The 23,484-nt window shown below is 38.5% G+C and overlaps 2 protein-coding genes across 4 annotated transcripts in view; one reads left to right on the top strand and one right to left on the bottom strand.

Moving 5' to 3' along the window:
* The first annotated feature begins 121 nt into the window (after positions 1 to 121).
* NTAN1 (N-terminal asparagine amidase) lies at positions 122 to 7,229 on the top strand. Its single transcript, XM_032198036.1, has 10 exons — positions 122 to 273; positions 1,260 to 1,362; positions 1,444 to 1,509; positions 2,156 to 2,264; positions 3,354 to 3,427; positions 4,720 to 4,773; positions 5,558 to 5,611; positions 5,934 to 6,031; positions 6,613 to 6,726; positions 6,914 to 7,229. The coding sequence occupies exons 1-10, from the start codon at positions 193 to 195 to the stop codon at positions 7,091 to 7,093; spliced, it is 933 nt and encodes a 310-aa protein (XP_032053927.1). The 5' UTR covers positions 122 to 192; the 3' UTR covers positions 7,094 to 7,229.
* Positions 7,230 to 7,470: 241 nt separating this feature from the next.
* The window catches only part of PDXDC1 (pyridoxal dependent decarboxylase domain containing 1), a 31,429-nt gene continuing 15,415 nt past the window's right edge, over positions 7,471 to 23,484 (bottom strand). For all 3 annotated transcript variants that reach the window (XM_032197599.1, XM_032197598.1, XM_032197600.1), the window contains exons 8-23: positions 23,012 to 23,090; positions 22,142 to 22,226; positions 20,967 to 21,015; positions 20,758 to 20,859; positions 20,394 to 20,519; positions 19,071 to 19,121; positions 17,845 to 17,908; positions 16,393 to 16,481; positions 15,585 to 15,690; positions 14,381 to 14,552; positions 13,590 to 13,708; positions 12,609 to 12,730; positions 11,060 to 11,152; positions 10,866 to 10,962; positions 9,558 to 9,662; positions 7,471 to 9,310 (exon numbers count right to left, since the gene is read on the bottom strand). In XM_032197599.1, the coding sequence (XP_032053490.1) occupies positions 9,060 to 9,310; positions 9,558 to 9,662; positions 10,866 to 10,962; positions 11,060 to 11,152; positions 12,609 to 12,730; positions 13,590 to 13,708; positions 14,381 to 14,552; positions 15,585 to 15,690; positions 16,393 to 16,481; positions 17,845 to 17,908; positions 19,071 to 19,121; positions 20,394 to 20,519; positions 20,758 to 20,859; positions 20,967 to 21,015; positions 22,142 to 22,226; positions 23,012 to 23,090 (1,710 nt within the window). In that variant the 3' untranslated portion in view covers positions 7,471 to 9,059. The remainder of the gene's footprint in view (positions 9,311 to 9,557; positions 9,663 to 10,865; positions 10,963 to 11,059; positions 11,153 to 12,608; positions 12,731 to 13,589; positions 13,709 to 14,380; positions 14,553 to 15,584; positions 15,691 to 16,392; positions 16,482 to 17,844; positions 17,909 to 19,070; positions 19,122 to 20,393; positions 20,520 to 20,757; positions 20,860 to 20,966; positions 21,016 to 22,141; positions 22,227 to 23,011; positions 23,091 to 23,484) is intronic.

The raw sequence follows: 23,484 nt of genomic DNA, 5'->3' as shown, positions 1-23,484 counted from the left end.
TCCCCGCGGCACGGCCGGGCTCCGGACTCCCGGCAGCTCCGGCGGGCGGCGCCGCTCCGCCTCCCTTCGCTTCTCCTCCCTTCCCTTCCCCTCTCCTCCCCTCCCCGGGGTCGCCGCCGTTTCCCAGCGCCCTGCGCGGCCCGGCCCTCGGCTGGAAGCGCGGAGCCGCCCCGGGCCCGGGCGCTGCCCGCGATGCCGCTGCTGGTCAACGGGGAGCGGATCGACCCGGGCCGGCCCCCGGCGGCCATGATCCGCGCCTACCCGCACCTCGAGGTGAGGGGCGGCAGCGCCGGGACCCCGGGGCCGGGAGGAGGCCCTGAGGGGGCGCCCGCTGAGGGGACCCAGCGCTGAGGGAGCCGCGGGCTGGGGCGGCGCCGGGGCGCCCAAAAGCCAGGGGTTGGCCCAAAATTAACTAAAATCCGCGTCCCCCGGGGGTGGCCGGGCGGTGAATGTCCTGAGGAGACGGAGAGGTAGGGGTCGGGGCGGCGGGCTGGGCCGAAAAGCTGGAGGAAAAGGTGAAGGTTGTAACTTGTGGGAGGTGTTTGCTGCCTTCCAGGGCTGTGTGATGGTCCTGACGGCAGGCTGGCAGCCAGGGGCTGCTGGGCAGAGCTGTTGGGAACGTGGTTTTCGTCAGAAAATACTTCTTTGTAGAAATTATGTTTTTGAAGGGAAAAAAAAAAAAGTGCGAATTTGATAAAACTGTTTAAAGTGTTTTCTTTAGCCCCAGGATAGAAATTCCCTGCCTACCCAGCAGTTCTGTGACAACACTGTGGCAGTCAGAGCCCAGGAATCTGGGTTTTCTGTCTACTGAATGTGCAAATAAATAGCAGTGTTTTGATAAGTATTAAATAAAATGTTGGATTGTGGCAGTAGGAGAATGAAATTTACATTTCCGAAGTTTCAGAGAAGGAGCAGACCTGTTTCCTGTCCTCTTTAAACTTTGTCCTCTTTAAAGATCAGCTCTTCAAGATCATCTAGTGTCAGCTTAGCCACACCCTGCTGCTTTTTCTCGTGCCTCTGTTTTATCACCTATAAAGCAGGCCCAGAGGGTTCTGTGTGTGTGGGGAGCAATGGAATTTAACAATTGACTAGGTCACTGGCAGGAAAATGAACACTCTGAATAAATTCAGAATACTCCAAAATGCGCCTTGTTTATCTCTGACCTGGATCCCTTTGCTTTTCAGAGGTGATGTTTCTGTCAAGTAATGGATACACCTGAGAATTCAGCCACTGTAGTCTCTATTATCATTTATCTTTAGGAAAAGGCAAAACTTCTGAGAAGTCGGCCTACTCAAATTGTGGAACCTAAAGGTCTTCTTTACGTCCAGCAGAGAGAATTTGCAGTGACTACCCCTAAGGATGGTATGTAGGAATGTAAACACTTCTCCTGAAGCAATGATTATGACTGCAAAGTTCTTACAGTCTTTCTCTCCTCTAAAATAGGTTCTGTTTCTATTCTTGGATCAGATGATGCAACTACCTGCCACTTAGTTGTGCTCCGACACACAGGTATCTTAAAAAGCATTCAGACCAAAACCTGCCTCTCTAAAGTAATGCATGTAGGATCAGCGTAGATTTATGCTGCGTTAATGAAGTAAACTGCAATTACATTATATAAACTTGAATCTCAAAATGTCACATGATGCATAAATTGAATGACTTGTTCAGAGAGTTAGTTCAGTACCTGAGGTTCTGTGTTCTGGTTGCAGAATGAGCTGATCCTAAACTTGATCTGCTGGCTGCAGTGGGCAGTGGCAGCCCCTTGGCTGCTGCGTCCCAGGCTGTGCGCAGATGCCGGAGGCAGCATTTAACTGTTTGGGTCTGAAGGGTTTGGTAATAACAGAGGTAGAATTTATGCAAAGAGCTTCGCTACGCCCCGCTACCTTCCTGGAGTTTTGTCATTTGAGCTATTGCTTGGTCCTTGGTAGTGTTTGTACCCTTTGCATCAGTTCTGCTGATTTTCTAATGGGGCATGGAAAGAGCTTATGGTCTCATTCAGCCAGCCCATCTCTTCTGCTGGAGGCCGCTGTCCTTTTGGGAAGTGAGAAGGTGGGAGATATAGTTCTTGCACTGTTATAGCAGTGTAAACTGATGCTGAATTGACAGCAGTTTAAGAGCCTCCGCTGGTGTCATTAACTGTCTTTTCACGCCTTAGGTAGCGGAGCCACCTGCTTGACACACTGCGATGGATCGGACACAGAAGCTGAGGTGTCGCTCATCATGAGTTCAGTAAAATCTTTCTCTAACTCTGCAGACTATGGAAGGTCAGCTCAGTTTTTTTATTTCTTTGTGTTTTTGCAAAGGTAACTGCAGTTTGTAAATTGGGGAATTTTCATGTGATTTTGTGGGGTTCAGACAAGGTAATTGCGCAGGAAATGCCTCTTGATCGGGGCCATATGGAAAATGAAAACTATTTTCTTGCTGATGATTTCAAGGTATTTTCTATCAGTGATTTAAAGCATGGTTCTATTCTGACTGGTGTCTCTGTAAAAATGCCATTGTGCGGTTTGGTATTTACTGTTTCCCAGTAACTTCTGTTTCAAATGTGCTGAATTTTCCAAATAGCTGGTTTTGATCTTGTGAATTCCTTTTGGGATTTGGGAATCCATCTGGGATTTTTTTTTTTTTTAAATCACATTTAAAAAAAAAAAGGGGGGGGGGAGGGGGTTCCAAACCAGAATTTAGCTAACAAGGTTTATCCTGAATTTGGAGATTTTTTGCCTCTGTAGTTTGATAAGAACAAAAGCTCAGTTAACTTAGAAGAGATGGTCTTATTAATTGGCTTGCCTGGTTTTGAAAGACTGAGCTATGGCCTTGTTAGGTGATTTATGCTCACTCTCACTTTTCTGTTGCTTCTGAGACTTTCCACCCCAAACTGATATTGTCCCTAGTTATTTTCTAGTCATTTTTCTAGACGTTTGGTCAGAAGGTTTGCAAACAAGACTTCTCTTTACATAGACACCTCTCAGAGAAGAACCCTGCTGTGTGGTCCAGAATAGTTCTGGAGATCACAGGAGCAAACTTCTTCACATCTAAGTTACCCTTTTCATGGGCATCGAAAGGTGGTTATAGAATTAAGCCCAAACCTTTGGTGCTGAGCGTCACAGATGCCCCGGGGTTAGTCATAATTGCACATGTGCAATGCCTCTTGAATTTTTTTAAATTGTGATGTTTCCTGGATGATCCCTGAAATGTTCAGAACTGTTCAACTGTAATTTGCTACCCATGTGGCCATTAACAAGTGAGGCTTCTCTAATAATTGCTTTGTAGTTTGGGCTGGGGATTATTTTGTAAAGGTATTCATTTTGGGATGTCTTTTTAACTGCTGTTTCCTGTTATTCCATCTCTGTTAGGCTGGAATTGCACCTAGTTGGAGGTTTCAATGATGATAGGCAGTTATCACAAAAACTTACTAATCAGCTTCTTAGTAAGTTCACCTTTTTTTCCACTCTCATGTCCAAACCAAATAGTTCTGACTGGATTTGGGTGAAGTTTGTTTGTAACCTGAGCCCCCTGTCATCTAATAGAAAAACATCTGGACTCCTTTAGCAGGGTGCTTTCTCCACCTGAGAGCTTGGCACAGAGGAGGGTTGGATTTGCGGCTTGCTGTGGCCGATGTGTGGGATGGAGGGCAGGGACTTGGGACTTATTCCTCGTTTACACTGTAGCGTGTGGAACTGGGGCTTAGTTCAGCTGGGCTCAATTCCTGGCTCCGCTGCTGACATGCTATGGGATCTTGGGCAGGCGTTGCCACTGTCTACATCTGTACCTGCGGGGACTTCATTAATTACTATTCCTTCTGTACCTTAATGTGGGGGGTGAAATTAATTACACTTGGGAAGTGTCTCATGAAAGATGGATGTCTGTCTGTGAAATCTGTAGCCTGGAGGAGTGTCAGTGGTGCTTTACAAACAAACAGGGAACGGAAGGGACCAGCTGGGATTTTTGGAGTTCTCTGGCTCGTGCTGAGCACTTCCTAAGTGTGGAGAGGCCTCAACCTCACTGGGACTGGGAACGGGCAGGGATGCACAGCAGGTTTGGAGGGAGGTGGCAAAGGGAACTGGAACTGGCAAAGGTCCTGGAATGTGCCCCTGTTACCCCCTCACGTGCTGTGATGTGATTCCTATTCTGTGTGTTATCTATTGTGTGAGAGTTGTGTACAGAATGTTTTGGTCAGTTTAAAACCTTTTGATTTTCATGCACAAGGTTACAATTTAAAACAGTAACTTTGTATTTCCAATAGAACTGAGAAAAAAAAATTAAAAATTCCCTGTGTGTGGGATGGTGAAAAGCAGAATTAAAATAAATCTAATAAAAGGCTGGGTTGGCTCACTATACATGTAACATTTTAGGAAAGTACATTTAAATATGAGTTATTAAATGTATAGTGAACTAAAGCAGAGATGATGTGATGATACCAGAGCTACTTTAAGCTAGTAACAAGAGCAACTGGTACATTTTTAGCATGTTCTTGCCATTAAAAATGGCTACTTTCTGTCAATTACGTTTAGTAGCTGTGGCTTTAATTTTGTAAAACTTGGTTTGAAGCAAATCTGAAAACTGCTCTTTGCTCTGTTGCCTTATCCAGAACAGTGCATTAGGTACTTTCTGCCCACCCATTCCGCAGTGCGCAGCACTGATAATGCCCCCTCGTCTATATACAGCGCCTGCTTTGCCACCAGTCACTCTTATACATTGCTGCTATCGTTGTTGCTGTAGGAGCATTTGATCTCCAACCAGATGACGTTCATTTGGTGACTTTCTGTGTAACAGGTAAGAAAATGTCTACTTTTATTTTTTAAGTATGTTTAGCCACTGAAGTCAGAGTGCAGGGGTCTTTTCTCATATCGCTTTTTAAAATCTGTTCTGGAAGAACAGCACGAGTCCTCCACGTTGGTTTGTAAGGTTTGATTTTGTTGCTGTCCCATAGCCAGTGCAGGGAGGATTCTCTCCTTACTTGCTGCTGAAATTCAACTGGTAGTAGTGCCACCTGGAATCGTTACCACGTCATTTCCCCACCTTTGTCCTGTGGAAGGAGACTGTACAGCTGTGAATATCTTGAGAGGCAACTGAGAAAGGAACTTACCCACCTTTGGTGTTGTTAGAGCCTTTACAAACTCATTCAGTTAGGTCACACTGTGTGATGTTGCAGAAAGGCAGAAGTAATTTCCTCTCCTTTGTATTGTATTCAGGTCGTATTTCCACTGTCTTTGCATTTAAATATCCCTGGTGACTTGCACCATTGAACTTAGCAACATGGTAGTTTTGTTTCTTTGTTTTCTGTAAAATGCCCGAAGAGAAAGTGGAACGACAGCTGACCAGAGCTGGCCATGCTGTTAAGAGATGGAGTTCTAACTCCAGGCCCCAGGCATATTGATCTTGACCTTGACCTTCCCATATTTCTTTTTGGCTTCCTGGTTGTGTGTGTTGGTTTTTTGTTTGTTTTCCTGTCTTTTTTTTGCAACATCAGATCTGCTCTTCTCTGGTAACACATAACTAAGTGAATGCTGCTCAGAGAAAAAACAAAGCTCTACATGTTTGACCTTTTTTGTTACAGAACTAAATGACAGAGAAGAGAAGGATATTCACTTCCCAATCATTTATGGAATAGGTGAGTTAAATTAGAATTTGGTTATTTTTTTTAACTGGTTACTTATTCAGTTTCTGATAGTTAATGAGCTGCCTTTAATGACTACGTAAGCCTGTCCTGTGAATTGCTGCTGTTGGAGGTGTAGGCAGAAAGAGAAGTTTTCTTGTTAGAACAAGTAGAAAAGTGCTAACATAGAGCTGATGGGTCTGGGGTACTGAGAAATGCAAGAATTGCAGTTGACACGTTCTAAAATTCCTACTATATAGTAGTGTTGTGGATGTGGTCATTTCAAAGCAGTGTTTTGTGAGAATTAATTGTCTGTGTTTAAACTGTTTCCTACCAGCTGTGAACGTTAAAACAGCAGAGATTTTCCCTGCAACCTTCCCAGAAAAAGGGCCTGATGAGGATTTGCGTTCAGCCCATATTTTAACAGGAGCAAAAGTGAGTAAAAACCAGAGGGGAAAAAAGCTCCAACCTGGATATTTTTGCTGGAAGGGAAGACCACTGAGGGGCAATGAACTGGCAGTAGTTCAAGGGGGAAAAATACAGTGGTAGTGTTTGGGCAGCAGCAAAACATATGGGAAATATGGAAGAGTGGAGGCAAAGGATAGCAGTGGACATCAAACTCTTCTGAACTTTCTGCTGCAAGGGTAACCCTTTTCTTGGAAGTAGAGCACTTCCATGTGCTGTTACGCCTGTAGCCCTACAGGTTTTGGCAGCATAATTTATGTAAAATGAGATTCAGGTCATGGCCATAAATAATACCAGCAGTATCATTCAGTTCTGGGCTTGTTCTTACAGTTTAGGATTGTCTTTGTCAGAACAATTGGTTAATCGTAATGGAATGGGCATGAAGGTGGCACCCACGTGTCTTAAGGCAAAAGCTGCTGCTTAATGCCTTCCACATTGTCTGGAATTAACTTATTATTATTATTATTAATTAATTGTCTGCATTAATTCTGTTTCTTTCATCAGTTTAAACACTTTTAAGGCTCCCTGTAAGTTGTTCTGTGTCCTTACAGCTGACCAACATTTATGATGCCAAGAAGGAACAGCTCCACATTGGGCCTTATTTCTGGAGGCCTTTCCCACACGTAGATTTCTGGTTGGAACAAGATGATCAACAGATCTTACAGGTACCTGGCACTGGGACACTGGCTTTTATTTTTCCTTCTAGCTGAGCACAGCGATGGGTATGGGCTGTCAAAGCTTCCCTCAGTGTACTGCTGGGGAGGGTGGAAAATACTCCTATTAAAAGGCAGAGTAATTGGCAACTTTCTATTCTGAATCTCAGGCAGCTTTTGCTCTCATCTTGTTTTTCAGAATCTTTCCACGTCACCCTTGGCTGAGCCACCCCACTTTGTTTCCCACATTAGATCTACATTAACATTTTTAAAAGAACATCCCTTTCCATCGCGCTCCCTGTTTCCTGATAGGAAACCTCGCATCTACAGAAAAAATCAAGACGGGTTATGGGAACAGGTTTGTTCTGACAAGATCTAACCAAGGGACGCATAGCCTTGCCCAAGGAAGAGTAAGTTGGTGCAAAAATGCCTATTGCTGGTTATAGGCACTGCTGTTCTTGTGCTTTCCAAAATAAATATTTTGACAGAAGTAACTTGTTCTGCATTACTTAAGTAATATTATTAAGTAATTAAGTATTATTATTTCTTTCTGGTTTATTGCTTTAACAGAGTAATTTGATCAGTGCGGATAGACAGAGGTAGCAGTGCTGAGGCAGTGGGTAAAAGCCATTATTGCATGAATTTGTACTTTAGAAAATGATTTTCTCCTAAGAAAAGGTGAAAGAAAATTGCCTACACTTAAGCTTGAGCTGACTTTAAGTGATATTTTTGAAGGAAGTTCCCATAAGTCAAGGCTAATAATTTGAAGGATCTTTATTGAAACATTCAGATAGTATCTAAAGAATGAAGCTCATTCCAACAAAACTGATTTAACAATTCCAAATATAAAAACATTAAAAATTAATCATTGTGGTGATACCTTGATCCCCAACAAATTACTCTTATTAACATACTTCATTGCACCAAAGAAACCAATAAGGAAGACTAGTCAACTTAATTGTTTTTGCACTTTAGAAAAATTGCACTCTGATTTACATAAATTACCCCAGCAGTGAAATTAACCTTGTTGTGGCATCCCAGCCCCACTGGATCTAGAGGGTGAAAGTCAAATCAGGTGACAGTTCAATTCAAAAAAAAATTATAATTTTTCAGATTATCCAAGTTAATTATGCTACCACTACAGCCATTGTGTTAGTGTTAATTAACATCTTTTGGAAAAACAAAGCAAACTACAGTACTGGTGTATCCAGCTCTGTAGGGATGGGATGGGATTCCCTTGGGGAAAGCAACCTTCTCCAAAGATCTTTCCACAAGGGGCTGAAAATTTGCAGCAAAGTAACTACAATATTTTTTGGGGACAAACACTTCTATACCCTAGCTTTAGATGTATCCAAAGCATAACCTGTGCATTAAATAGTCCTGGGCACTAGGAATTTGTGCTGTAGTGTAAATAAACTATGTAATTTCACTGAATCTGTACAATTTCTACTATAGGCAAGTTACTGTTATTCAAAAGTAAGTGTTGAAACCAGCACAATTTTTTTTTCAAGCTTTACTATAACTAGCTTTAAAAATACACAACAGAAAAGAATTCCAGTTACACTACATAGATGTATTCAATAGTATTTGGTTTTTAACTGGCGTGCAAAGGAAAGTAACAAGGGATTGGTCATCCTTTTCAGTGGTAGAAGCAAGAAGCCATTTAGGCATGCAGACACAATTCCTTTCTCAAAGTCCCGCTGTACTCAGGGTCAAGTCATACAACAGCGGGGAAAAACGGCTGATGGCAAAGTTTAGGAACTCCTAGACACATGGGCATCCATCCCTAACACTCACTGCACAACCGCTTGGCAATGCTCTTTGTAAGGGTTAAAAAAAAGGCAAAATAGAGCTAGTGTGACTAGGATGGTTTCCAGGAGAGGCTAAACTGAATTTTAAATATAAAAAAGGTGAAAAATTGGCAGTTTCTTAAATATATTCACATAAAATAAAGTCAATTTACAATTATTCGGTGCAACTGTAGTCTTAATCTTGTGCAGGGCTGACCAGTTAGCAACTACTATCATGCTTAAAATCTTACAGAAACTGTAACTGCCAATTTTTATTTTTATTTTTTACAAATATTTATGAGCAGTTAATAAATCTCACTACTACTTTGGTGACACTGACATGTACAGGATTAAAGCAACTGTAATAAGTGTACAGTAAGACAAATCTCTGTCCCATGGGGGGAATTTATATTTGTGCAAAATCCCAGTTAATAAGATACAGTAGTTATTACTGTACTAGTGTGTGGCACTGTTCACATTTTAAATGCATCACCAATGCCCTGCCTTCCAGGGCATGTGATTCATCTGCAAAGTCTTAAGTCCACAGTACAGATTTTATCTTTGACTTTCTTGTTCCTCTACCTTTGTGCAGTCCCTTGGAATGTCCTCAGTGCCTTTAGGTGGTGTCTGTGTCCCCTCCTGCTGCTGCTGCTCTGGTTTTTCTGTCTCTGGCGACCTCTGCTCTTGGCCAGGGGATAGAGCCGGGGGTCTCTGATCCGTCTTCTCCAGGTCCTCACAGTGGCTGACTGAACTGGTCTCACTAAAGGCATCGGAATTTCTTAGAGACCTTTTAAAAATTTTTTGACCTGTAAAGTGTTGGAAGAATACAGTACCAATGAAGGCATCAAATGCGAGATGCGGTATGCGCAAGGTATGCACAAAGGAAGTATCTTAATTTGACAACTGCAAAGAAATAGCTTTTATTTGGGTGCTAACCTGCACCCTAACCATATAAATCCTTGCTTCTAGTTACAGGTGCATTTACTCATATGTGTGCTGAGGCCAGGATACTTCAGCAAGTTTTAGAAATAAAACTAGTGAGTAGAAACTTACCAGGAAGTCTTTGCTTCGTAAGGCTGGAAGTAGGAGTTGGTGGTGGAGTAGTACCTGTTCCTTGGGCTTTTGATACATACGTAGATTCTGTGGATTCTAGAGAACCTGCAGGTTAAAAAAAAAAGGGCAAGTAGAAGTTGAATATAGACAACTTTTCATCTGTATTTATAAAAATATGCAGCAGTCTATCTGTAATACGTGTTTCTGAAACTGTATGGCCTAGGCTGACCTGAAACAGCCACTCAAGTGAGTTGGTTTTTGAGCACCTGGGGACAGGCGTGCTGAGTCTTACGAAGATGAATGAAGTTTCCCCTCACTCCTGCTTCCCAACACTGCTACCTCCAGTATTCCACTTGTCCTTTTCCACTGAGCTTGACACATCCCGAGGTGCAAGCTATTGAGCACTGCGCTCTGGAAGGATATCTAGCTGTCAATGGAACAACATTCCCAAGGAAACCTTGTAGTTCCTTGCTGTACGACCCTTCTCGTCAGAGCAGAAAGCCTTCCTGGCTAATTACAGAGACATACACAGCTGGGCCATTTTTCTAGGTCCAACTGACACTTTGCTGAGTTCAGAAATACTCTTAAGACTGCTGCAATTTTTACAAGGAAAGTTTATAATTTGAGAGTATTATGCTACTACATCACCAAGAATGATGCACATGCTATAGATAGATCTTTTCACATCACCAGTCATGAATTACAGATAGATGAGTAAAATAATAGCCCTATATTCTGTAATATTCCATTCATTACTGTCTCCTGCAATGCTGTGTTCATGCTTGTCCTCAGCTAGTTTTAGCCTGTCCCTTTTCTCAGACATTACACCACTGCCTGGAAACTAGCACTTCATCACTGCGCCATAGCTACATGACATCTGAAACCAGGATTTCAGACAGAAATCAAGGTCAAGTATCACAACAGAAGGAAAATACCCATGCACATACATGGGAGCAATAGTAGAAGACCCCACTACCTTACGTATTTTGACATTCAGAATAAACTTAAAGGCTACAAACTTTTGCAGAGCATGTGGCCAACAATTATTCCTGCATTAACAAATGCCAACATCTAATACAGCTTTTTTAGAATGACTCAGCATGCAAGAACCAAATGCAAACTAAACAAGAAGGTAGGAGATTTTCTTACTGAGTATTACAGAAGTAAAGAGCATGTTCCTTTACATCTTGAGGGTGGATTATGTCGTTCACAATCAAATCATCACAAGAAAGTGCGTTGCAATTTCAGTATAAAACCAGAAACATCTAGAACACAGCTTAACATGGCTGCATATGCACTGAGTCCTACCTGCTGTTAAATTGAATGTTCTTCCCTTTGGTGAAGCTTGGAATGGAGAAAACCAGTTCAGCACAGAGCCTACTACAGGTATTTGTCGTAGCAGCCCCTGTGAAGGACACAAGCAAACACTGGCTGGTGAGCACGCTACCTGTGTTGTGACAAGTTATTACAAGTTACCTAAGATAGCTGTTTTTTAGTCTTACCTCTTCCAGAAGTCGTTCTTCATTTGCTTTCTGAAGCTGAAGTTGTGCTTCCTGTATCCCTTTTCTAACAACTTCAGTCATGTTTTCTAAGAGCTAATAAAAAGAGAAATTATTATATACTACATGAAATTATTATATGTATTTAGTAGGATTTACTATACTATATTGTATTATATTTACTATATTTACTGTATTATTACATACAGTATTTATTGAAATTGTATTTTTTAATTCAGGCTTTGAGAATGTAAATCGAGTAGTCAGATATCTTTTTCTAATTTAAATTTGCATTTGACAAGCCCTATTTCATTGCTACTGTAAATTAAAGAATGTATAGGACTTAAAATATATATATGCCCAGAGGGCAGAACATCATTTTAAGCAAAAATGGTACATTACTTCTCTTTTACTTAGAGATCTGCTTGTGACCCAAATTCATCAAACGTCTGCTTAGCACAGAAGTGTTCCTCAGAAGCTAAATCTGACAGAGAATTTTTAAGCTTATGAAGTGTGGTTTGGTTTCCAGAAGTGCCCCAAACTAAGACTCACAGCAAGCCTAAGCAGGTGTGTGGCAGCCCAGATAAGGCTCAACTACGGCTTGCAAATTCAGTGTATGACTGCCACTATGACCCTTGTGGCAGCCTATGCCAGCGTCAGTGATGTGTTGTATTGCAAAGCACAAGCAGCTTTCTGGGAGGATAAAAATCAAAATATTCCAAAATTCAGTTCCTAATCTCTCAGCTGCAAAAGAAGAAAAAAATGAAGGAACTCTACAGCCAATCTTCTATAACCTCACCTTCAAAACAGCACAGCATGTCAAGAATGGGTAAAGAGGCTCCAGAAAATACTGCCAGAAAAATGTAATTGCAAAACCAATATTGCCAGGGGCAGAAATAGGCCTGTGGGATGTCTTAATTTTTTTTTTTTTTTTTTTTTTTTTTTTTTTTTTTTGAATGTTGACAAAGTTAAATGCCTAGTGCTTTAGGAGTGAAAGGACAGACATTCATTTGTGATGAAGGTCATTTGGGTATTCTGCTATGCTTGATCCTAATAGCAAGGGAGAACTCTAGTCATGTAAATGCTTTTACAAAAAGGACTTACATTAGCATTAGTAATTTAATAGATAATTTGTAACTTTAGTTATTATGCCACTGATTTAAAAGTTTTCCACACGTATTAGGGCAGTTATCTGAGACTTTTTATACCAGCTTTAAATCTCCCTACATTTAGCTCCTCAAAGCAACCAGCTCACCATAAGCTCCCTCTTTTTTTTTTTTTGACAGCTTAAATTTTAGTGATAAAATGAGCCTATTTCAATACTAGTTTTTTTATAGAACCATCAAAGACAGGACTGTGAACATAAATAAAGACATCCTCAGAATATTATAATCCTGTAATATGAGTATGGATTATGTGCACAACTTCCATAGTAATTAATACAGTTTGTTGCAGGCAAGTACGAAGTATTTTCACAAAGAACAAAACTGTCCTGAAGTTAATATGGAAAAATAAGAGATGCTGAGATGCCCTTTGATTCATTAACACATACTCTTGAATTTTCTTCAATTTCTCTGCCTGTTGCTGCAATAGTTTCAACTAATTCCGACACATCAAGATCCTCAGTTACCATGCCAATATAAACACAGTTCTTCTGTCCTCCAAATTCTGGGCCTGTGAACATAGGGAGAATCGAGTGTTTGTGATATATAAAAACGTATTCTCAGAATACATACCATGCCCTTGCTTATTAATCTGGAAATCCTAATACACACACGTATAAAGACAAACACACACACACTTCAGTAATTAAGTACAATATCTGCATAGGTATAAATTATGCAGACTACAAAACATCTAAACAAGATGAACAGTGGATATTTCATACAGCCATATAATCATATAATAAATAGCAGTGTTGAATATGTTTCAGACTTGCTACTTTTTGCCATCTACCAACTGCTTGGTTCCACAGTTCCAGGGTACTTAGTTTTTAAAGGCGGACTTAGAGTGTCAAGTAAACAAATTAGTATTATTACATCTGTAATGTAGCACTGTATATGCTCGAAAGTGCTGCTAATTACCACAAGTCATTTGAAGCTTTAATCTAGCCAGAGAAAGCAGTGAATTGGTCAATATTTTTTTTTTTTTTAATGAGACCTGCTTTTCACTAGATACCAAACTTCCCGAGAAGGCTCAGTTTACAAAGAGGAACACTTGCGGCTTTCATTCCCTCTGACAAGGAAACCCTTTCAGGTCTGGGTGCTCATAGGTCAGTTTTCAGAAGTATTTCTGCAAACAGTGCAAGCAGCTCACCCTGCTGAACATTTACCAACTCAAATAAGTGATGAGGAGGACAGAGTTACAGATGTTGTTTCTAAAGGAACTACGTACACAGCAGTGTAATTTTCCATTATAATGACCTATGTATAACTGACCTCTTGAAAGGTTATAGCACAACAGTAAAGTAACTGTTAGCTTGAATGGAAGGTTGTTTGTTTTTGTTTTTGTTTTTTTTAAATAATGCAGTTACCCAAAGAGAAAGTGAGATCCGACTCCAGTTCATTTAATTTTTTCAGAAGTTCTGTGTTAATTTTTTCTAATTCTTTTTCTTGCTTGTCATCATTCTTCCCATCACTGTGATAGCTGTACCTTCAAACCAAACCAGAAGAGTCAGTTCACTTTACAGTACATTTAAAAACAAAACAAAACACAGATCTGCACATCTAGCATGTTTCTACAAATCCCTATATTTTACAAACCAAAAGCTTCAAGTGACATTCTAAATCAACCAGTTTAATGGCATTTGTAATAAGCTTTTTGGTTGAACATGAGGTGAAGACTGGCCAATGCAAACTTAACTGAACACAACAGATTTCTAGGTAATACCACTGATCATACTTCAATTGCTTTGATTGTACAGAATCCCACCCAGCAGACTGTGTCAGATGATCAGAATACACATTTAAAGGGTTTTATTCAGTATATAAGGTGAATATCATACTAGACAAAAATGTACACTATGTTTAGTTAAATAAAGCAACACTGCATATTACATTTCTGTTTAACAGATCAACATACTGCCTCCAATATTAGACCACTACTCTAATTTTCCAGAAACAGCAAATCAGCTTTTCTAAATAATAAAAAAAGTTAAGAAGTTGTTTTATTTAAAATAAAACCACTCCACAATGTCAAGTGAGGGCAAAGACTGAGACTAATCTTCAAGCAATGCATCCAAATTGCTAATAAAGAGACTCTGTATTCATTTGTGCTACTGCACTGTCTATCCAAACATAAAGAAGAAAATACTGAAAAATGTACCTTACGACACCTAATCCTGGCCAGTTGAGATCTTCAATATACAAGAGGCCTACTGTTCTTCTCACTTCTTGCTCAAACTCCTCTCTCAGTTGCAGTGTACTTGTCAATACTGGTATCTTCATCTTTAAGCAGTCTACCAACTGATCAACATCTTGTATTTCTGTCCCTAAAACTGAAGAGCTGATGTATTAGCATGTAAAGGAAGTGAATGGACATACACATAGATGTCTGAATTAAACAAGTAATCTGTAAAGAAACCACCTTGCAAGTTAACTGTAAATATAATTCAAGATAGCATCAGTGTATCTTGATCTATATACCAGCCGTTTTCTTCATCTGCAGTGAAAAATGGTGGGTTTATAAACTGACAAGGACAATACCCTTTTCATTGCATCAGTAGCTAGCATCAGAACTCTCTTCCCATAGTTAAATACAATGAATTTGCTTCTACACTGTTTAAAAAAATCAAAATAACAGCATCACCAAGTAATTTTATTCTGAAGTGCACCTTCCCATATACACTAGGATCCTCTCACATCAGCATCACATGTTTTGCCAGCCTAAACCACTCAACCCACGCAAGCTAAAAGGAGCCACCATTCATCGCCTGAGCCTCTGAAAGTTGTTCTATGCATCTGCTGGGTCTAAACAAAGTATGCATATGGTGCTAGCTTAAACATCAAATTTACAATGTTTTCCAAAATACAGACTTTTTTTCCTCCTACATCAGTAATTACAGAAAAACCTTGGGTTTAGTAAATAATTCTTCTGGTTAATTAATTGTAGTTTGAACATAAGCAGTGTTTCAGTGTTGAAACACCTGTGTAGAAAGGTCAAGCATCTTCTCCTTGCGTTAAGCATCTGAGAGAAGGAAAGAGGGGGATGACTTATCCTTCATACTTCTTTTATAACTCTCAGAAGCCAAGAGCTTCTCCTGTTGCTAATGAATTTTAAAAAATAATCAATAAGCATCTATCTCTGCAGATGTAACGAGGTAATGTCACATACAGTAACTGAGCTACCTCTAATGCACCTGCTACCAAGGCACAAAGGAACGATAAAGTCAATATAGATTTATTGGGGAAGAAAACCCTCACCACAGTAAAGACTTTCTTGAGTATATCTGCTTTTACACCAGGAGATTGATGTACACTTTTATGGCAAATTTCAGTTTTTACAAGTGGTTGAGTAAAGTGAATGTTACCTGCAGAAGTCATTAAGGGGCTGAATCGCACACACGTGCCTTCATCTTCCAGTTCTACCACATCAACCCCACTGGCAGGAACCAGCTGCGCCAACTGCTCTCCTAACTGAAGAGACAACGTCCAGTTAAAGAAATTCAAACTTGGTCTTGCAGCCACTGGCTCAGGTCAGACTCCTCCCACAGCTAAGGAGAAGCACTTGCTCAGCACAGTTCCCTATATTTCTCAAAATCGCCTCTGGTAACAAAGTACCTTAGCTTGATGGTGACAGGACAAAAGCTGGACACATAGTTAAATCATGAAAATTCAGAATAAGCTGCAAGTATTTTAATCTGAAGTTTCTATAAAATTGTTGTTAAGTATGCTATGATTACTATGCAATTAATACAAAAGAGTGATGTGCTCAGCTCTCTGTGAGCACAAGTTTCCAGAATTCTGTTAAGAGCTGGAAAAGAAAGTCTGTCTTCTCGTGATTAAACAAGCATCATCAATGAAGTATCCAGCCAATTAAAAAGAGTTCTGAAAGATTTTGCATATTGCCACAAGCCCAAGGGAAAAAAACACAGAACTACCAAAAGTTTAAGATGAAGTAATAATGTTAGTAACAAGCAAAACAATCAGGAGTGAGAAATCAACTGTACTTCAAGTTCATCTTTGTAATCCCAAATGCCCAGTAGATTTTGCAAAGGATACCAGATCAGGAGTAATTACCAAGCTTGTCTACTAAAACTTTTATAGTTACCAAGGAACTCCTGGAAGCACTCAACCCTCATTTCCTTTTCTCCTAAAGAGGAAAACATCCATTCTTACCCACTGATTGAAAGTGTCATAAATGTGTCCTTCATTGCTTATTATGGGGTGCGGAATAGTTGAAGCCTGTGCAGCACTTGGGGTTTGATCTGAATTCAAAAATACAAGAATCACAGACAGAGATTTGTATTTACTTAATTAAACAAACGGCAACCTAAAGTTCAGATAAAAGATAAGTACATTTCTTAGGTAATGTGACACATCTACGCTACGTCAAGCAGACTAACAAGGAATTTTTTAAGCTATGTTGAACAAGAAAAATATTAGGAGTCAAAGAGTTGAATGTACTAGCTTTAAAAACAATCCATAAAATATTTCTCACATTGCTGAGGTTCAAGTCCCCCCTAAATAAAAACAGGGCTTTTGCAAAACAGGATCCTGTCACAGCAGGCTGCAGTATTTACTTTGATGCATTTGGCTACATTTTTAAATTGAGATTGAATGATAACTTTTTACTGCACACAAATAATAGTAAGGACTTAAAAGCCCACTCTATGCACAGATTATGCAGAAGTGGGCCAAAGATTTTATATCCTTAGAATTCAGGTGGGTGACTTCTCCCTAGTAAAGCTGTTCAGACAAATGCATTAATGGATAAAGCTATCCAATAAGTCATTTCACTGGACCATGATGAAGAGGTTTACTTCATAAATGTGACCACTAATTAGATTAAGAACCTTCCTCCATGCCAAACAAACAAAAAAAAATCCACAGAAAATTAAAATCAACACTCATAATAAAACTACAAAATTTTCTATCAATAATTTGCTTCACCCAGGTGGACATGGTCCCCACATTCATAATGTGCGCATTTGAGCAGCATAAAGAAAGTCCTCTGCTGTAATCAAAAGGACAGAATTCCTCTTCCTGTGAGAGGACGTCCAAGTAGGGATGTTCTGCCCTGAGCCACGTTTGGTGTGGCTACCATACCTATTGACACGATTTACAGAGCTGGTCATCACATGCTCTGCTATTTCCAAAACTATTGCAACAGAGAACGGCAATAAAGCAGAGAAACATGGTTCTGACAACTAGCCACTAAATGTTTGAAAGAAACAAAGTCTGAACAAAAGCAATGGAAGATTTTCCCTCAACAGTACCCTCAAATGCAGTTTGCAGCTTATGGGGGATTATCATCATCTGCTCTCTTGATCAAAATCATATGCAAATTTCCTCCAGTCAAGACAGGAGAAATGACTTGCTGTGCATATTTAGAACGCTGCAGTCTATCTAAAAAAAGCTATCACTACATTACGACCAGTGTTCACAACCTTTTCAAAGGCACGTTACACAAGAGAAGTGTACCACATATAACGTACATAATAATAATTTACTTAAATCAAATTAATTTTAGAATTTGCAGGTGTTTTTTGTTTGTTTGTTTTTTAAAATGAAGATACAGAGAGTTGGTTTGTTGTGGTTTGTTTGTTTGTTTTTAAATAAGTCACATACCTCTATTTAAATACTTCTGGTAGAACTTAAAAACCACCACTGGTGAACTCAGTTCATCTTCAACCTTAACAAGAAGTGAAATAATTTTATAAACATATTTTCATACTTTTTAAAGATTTAACACTATACAAATTTTTTTAGACTGCTGAGTAAAGCAGATCATTTCATTTTGATGGCAGTAACAATGTTCACACTATCTCAGTATTAGATGTTAACTCTGTAGGAGTCTGAGTAAGAGTATCTGTAAACAGTGGAAAATAAATCATTATTCAGTTAAAGCAGAACTGTATTGATTTAAGGTATGCATAACTGAACTTTGAACACCATAAAACGAGAAACCTAAGCACATTCACTAGCAAATAGACTGTACTGACAGAACTCAATTTAGCTTTATATATTTTCAGGCATTAATGATTAAAGAAAACATTCTTCAAGATCTGCCAAGAATCACTGGGGGATGTCAAGAAAGTTCCAGCAGTAAGATAATTGATTCTGCCTTGGGGATAGGAGAAATGGACTGGGCAATCTCTAGAGGCAATCTGAGTCCTAAGAATCCTAAAAATGCAAGGTTTATTTAGGTAGAAGGGGCAAGTGCTACAGTAATTCCAACTCCCAAAGCTACTAATACTCTTGAAAAAACAATTTAAAAAAACCTGTCTTTCAGAATAGCACTAAAAAACAAACAAAACAAACAAAACAGTTGAACAGGACATTTCACTGAAATAGAACTTTAAATGAGCACATCAGGTACAATTTCTGAAACAGATTCTGGAGTAAAACCCTCAGCGTGGATATTTTTGCATAGAATTTCATAGGGTTCACAGCACCATCTCAAGGGCGAGATGGAGGCAGAATGTATTTGAGAGGCTTATGGAAATTGCTGTCATAAATGTATTATCTGTTTCATAAATGTATTACTGAACAAATGGACATTTTAAATGGGAATTAAATCAAGCTCTGGAGACAATTTCTGCATGTTATTGTCAGCTCCAATGAGTGCAGGAGTTCATAGCAATGGAACAAGTACAATCTAGAGGCCATACACAACCAAGCCACACAATTTCACTGAACACCTGAACTTAACTAAAAAGGATACCAAACATTTTTAATTACTGTGTTTTAAATATTTTTAGATAATTTCCTTTGAACAAAAATTAGTTTTATCATTTAATATAGTAAAGACTAAGACTAAGCTATACAACCGAAGTATTAAATACAGATCGTACCGAAGTTTTAATGAAATCCAGGTTTTTCAAGTTTTCCAGCAACCTTTGACTCTAGAAGACCACAGCAGAAAGGAAACAAGAACAGGACAAAAACAGTTTTAGAAGCTGAAACTTATTCTGATAAACTTTAAACACTCACCACCATAATCTCCATTTGTTAACAAACCCCTACGAGGTGCTGGAGATCCATTTAGTTCTTGTTTATAAATGTAATACAAAACAAATTATTTTTCCATTACTCGTAAAACACTGTGTACAGTGTTTTTCTTCAAGTCTTAAGTGTATTTGTTGACAAAGTAGCAGAGATAATACAGCTCCGTTGACTAACTAAAGCACAGTGTGTAGCAGAACAGTTAATTTTCCCAAAGCTACCATAGCAACTGGTTATGATAGCTTTTTAAATTATTTTCATTAGAGAAGACATTCTTGTGTGGTTAAAGACTATTAATAGACTATTATAAAAGCTAAGATCACTCTTCAACGCCACAAAAATCTTAATGACTAACATTATTTTGTCACTCTTTTAGGTCTTTCGTGCCAATAGTTTCTTCATTAACCTTTACAGAAGCTTTCCATTTCCCTTTGCTCTTCTCTGAATTTTGAGAAAGCGCTATACTTTTAATACAAATGCTTTGTACATAAACAAGGCATTTTCTAACATACATGTTATATCGGACGGTAAGTTTTACTGAAGGATCTTAATTCAAAAATAGTACACTTGCTACTGCATTTGAAGAAATGCGTTGAAATCCTTTTTGTCAAGCTTTGTAATTTACTATTGCTTGAATCAGTGTAATGCCAAGAAGAGTACAAAAATAAGTCTTTTAGCAGTTTTCAAGCAAAACAGTTAATATAGAAGTGATTGAAAAAAAAAAGACTGTGGATTTTTATAGTTAGAATGAACAAAAATGAAGTATTTCACATTAAAGCTAATAAAATATACATTCTGGAAACATTGTTCCCCCTGATATTACTATTCTTCTTTCATTATTTGTTCATAACAGTATGAACTAATGCTATGTTGTCAATAACTACTATATTTCTAGCTGATTCCTCTACAACACATCATGATCAAAAAGATGTATTAACAGTTATTATAAAAACAATCCTAAGTGTAACAGTGTTCTGTGACAGCCATCTGGGTATCACTTGTACTGTGCTGCTAACTGAACTTCTTCTCTGCTTGGAGATTCAGACTGTTAATTCTGATAATGATTCTCAAGTACAGCCCCCAGCCCATACTCAGAGAAGCAATGTAGCCATTATCAAGGCTATGTTGTTCAACCAACCAACCAACCAACCAACCAACCAAGTGCTGCTTACTAGTTGTGAAGCATGCTTTATCCTTTCCACAATTCCATCATGGCCCAAGTACTGCAAGGAGAGCCACAGGGGCAGGGCACGAAGTTTCTCTACAGGCTGACTTGATGTTAGCCCCGCTGCTAAGGACTAAAGAGGAAAACAAACAAACAAAAATCTTCTATTAACATTTTTCCATTATTTCATTTTTGCCAGATTACAGAATGCACCACAGTTTAAATAGGGGGTCTTGTGCAAATTATAATTTAGATGCTTATGATGCTTATTAAGCTAGTAAGTTTAATAATGATGCTTATTAGAGAAGAAGACTACAATCATAATTAAAGTTTCAATGTCTTGAGAATAAAGACTGAAAAGCTGAACGTACCAAAGAAGGATCCTCATGTCTGTAGAGTGTCACTGCAGGTACAGCTGGGAGACCCAGCCAGGAACCCAGAGTAAGAGTCATGCTGTCACATTTTGTAGCAGCCTGAAGTTTATTACAATAAGCAGAACATAAACCATATGTATTTTGATTAGATCATGACCTTAAAGCCTAAAGCACATTATAAGATTTCTAGATATAGTAAAACATACCAGTACAGAAGAGGAGACATAACCCAAAGCCAAAGTTGCCAAATTCACTCTATAAAAATAAATGATATCAGCAAATATTAAGTGTGTATTAAGATAGCATTTTAATCTTCAGTTTAATATTGCTTGTTGACGTGCAAAGGGAGGTCATTTTTGTTCATGCATTTTTTTTTAAATGAACTATGCAGTAGATGTCGCTACATGGAATTCCAAGATGCTAAGACCAAAACTAAAAATCCATTTCAATCTAAAAACATGACCAGCGCTGCCGCAGTGACCCCACTACACTCCTGGGCACGTGCCTTGGAGGGCTGCTGGCTCCAGCAGAGCCCAGAGCCTTTGTAATCCCCCCCCCTTTATTTTTTTTTTTTTTAAATCCAGATCCAAATTTCCCCAGGCTTTCCCTTTTTTTTTTTTGGTTATTTTTTTATAAAATATTTTATTTATATATATATATATTTATAAAATATATTATATATATATATATATATATATAAAATATATTTTTTTTTATTTTGGTTATTTTTTATAAAATCATCCCCCTGAACTCCTACCCATAATTCAGCAACAATCTAGTATCAGAAATAAATAGCATACAAATATAACACTATACAATGAAACATCAAAAGAAAGAGTCTCTACTCCAGGTTCAAAAAAAATCTAAGAGCACCGGAGTCTTCAATAACATTGTCTAAGTTCTTCCAATTTATTTTCCTTTTGGTTTAATCTTCCTCCCACTTACACTGCATTCTGCTCTTATGGCAGCCTTCTTGACAACTTTCATTGAAGTTGTCACGCTTCATCCTCCTTTCTCATTCTCAATAATCACCGTATAATGTCTCCCCTGAATTGTCCCATGTCTCCCCTGAATTGAACTATAAAGCCCTCTTTTCTTTGTATTCCAGCTCTTCAAAGAATGGACAGATAAGATTACATTCTGAGTAAAAGTAACCAGTATCCTATGCTGAAATAATTACTCCAATTATTCCTGTATATGTAAAACAATCTGTGTCTCATACATGGAAAGAATTATAGCCATACAAATTGCTTAATGTGGCAAAAATCAAGATTGTCCTACTGTCCTCCCCTAGCTGGTTAGCTGTAAAGCTATGTGCTGTCTATTATTCAGACTTCTTAATAAATACGGTTTATACAGAAAGAAATCTCAAGTTCCATACCCTTCTACATGGAGCCACATATTATACTGCTCACAAAGTTCCTTCAGCCGCCCGAGTTTATCTGTGTGCCCAGCACCTGGTGTACCTTTGTTGAAACAGGAAAAACAAAGCTATCACAAAGGTCCTGCAAACCAGGACTCTATGAAAGAGGACCTCTTATCCTGTTGTCAAAAAAGTCACAAGCAAGAGTTGGAAGGAGGATATGTAAAGAGTCAGCTACACAATATTCATACCTGGTTCATTGTGACATATGGACAATTGGTATTCTAGATAAAATTAAAGATGCTTGTTTTGCTTGCCAATGTATGTTAAAAATACTCAGAAAATTAGATGTCCTAGGCACTCAAGGGCTCAGCAGCCTCAAAAAAAGAAATGAAAAGGTTTTTAATATTTTCAAAGTATTACTTCAGCTAAAAGAATGGAAACCAAGATTAACATCTCAGACGTATATATTTAAGTCCAAAGCAGGTAAGCCACCTCCTTTATTCAAACTTAACTTTGTTAATGAACAATTTTGTTCAATTAACTAAAAGAAAAACGCAATTTTTAGAGCTAAAGTTGATGGCACATCCATCAAACATTCTGAAGCATTAACATGAAACTGACTTTCAATAAGAGATGTGTTCACTAAAAAAAAACTTTAGTTACATTAATGCACCATTTGACACAAGCAGAACTCTAATAGTACAATCCACCTCTGAATCAATTAAATAAAAACCCCTCTAGACAGACAATTGTCTGGTCATTAAGATATGTTATGACATTTTTTGGCATGCAAACACTAAGCTGTTTAAGAAAAAATATTATTTTTTATATATATATATTCATGAAATAGTGCCTTTTTTTTAATTATTTGTCCATAGCACTTACCAGCATTAGCCACAAGCAACAAAGGCAGTTTTCCAGACTCAACATCATCTTTAATCAATCTGTCCAACAAAGCAACATCCTGTTATCAATAAGAAAAAGATATGTGTTTATAAATATGTGTATCAAACAATAGAGATTTGTTTCTGTTGAACTGGAAAAGTGCATTAAGAGTGAAAGGGAACAGCATGTTAGAGTTCTGAAAGATATTCTTAATGTCTTTGTGGCTTGCAGTTTCTTCTTCTCAAAAAGGTAAAATAAGCCAAAGGTCAAAAAAAACCTTTGTGAAAAATACAATGGAAATACATAGTGGAGTTTATAAACATACCTTCTACTACACATATTCTAGAAATCTTGGACTAAAAAGCACATTACCATATGACATTAAAAGTACCTTGCAAATAACAAGACAAGACACAAGCTGCTGACATTCCAGAAGATTTCAGTCTGATTATTACAGCTATAATATGGCAGAC

The sequence above is a fragment of the Aythya fuligula genome, chromosome 15 (genome assembly GCF_009819795.1).
Source record: "Aythya fuligula isolate bAytFul2 chromosome 15, bAytFul2.pri, whole genome shotgun sequence".
In the NCBI taxonomy this organism is placed as follows: Eukaryota; Metazoa; Chordata; class Aves; order Anseriformes; family Anatidae; genus Aythya; species Aythya fuligula.
This window is presented reverse-complemented; position numbering and strand designations above follow the sequence as displayed.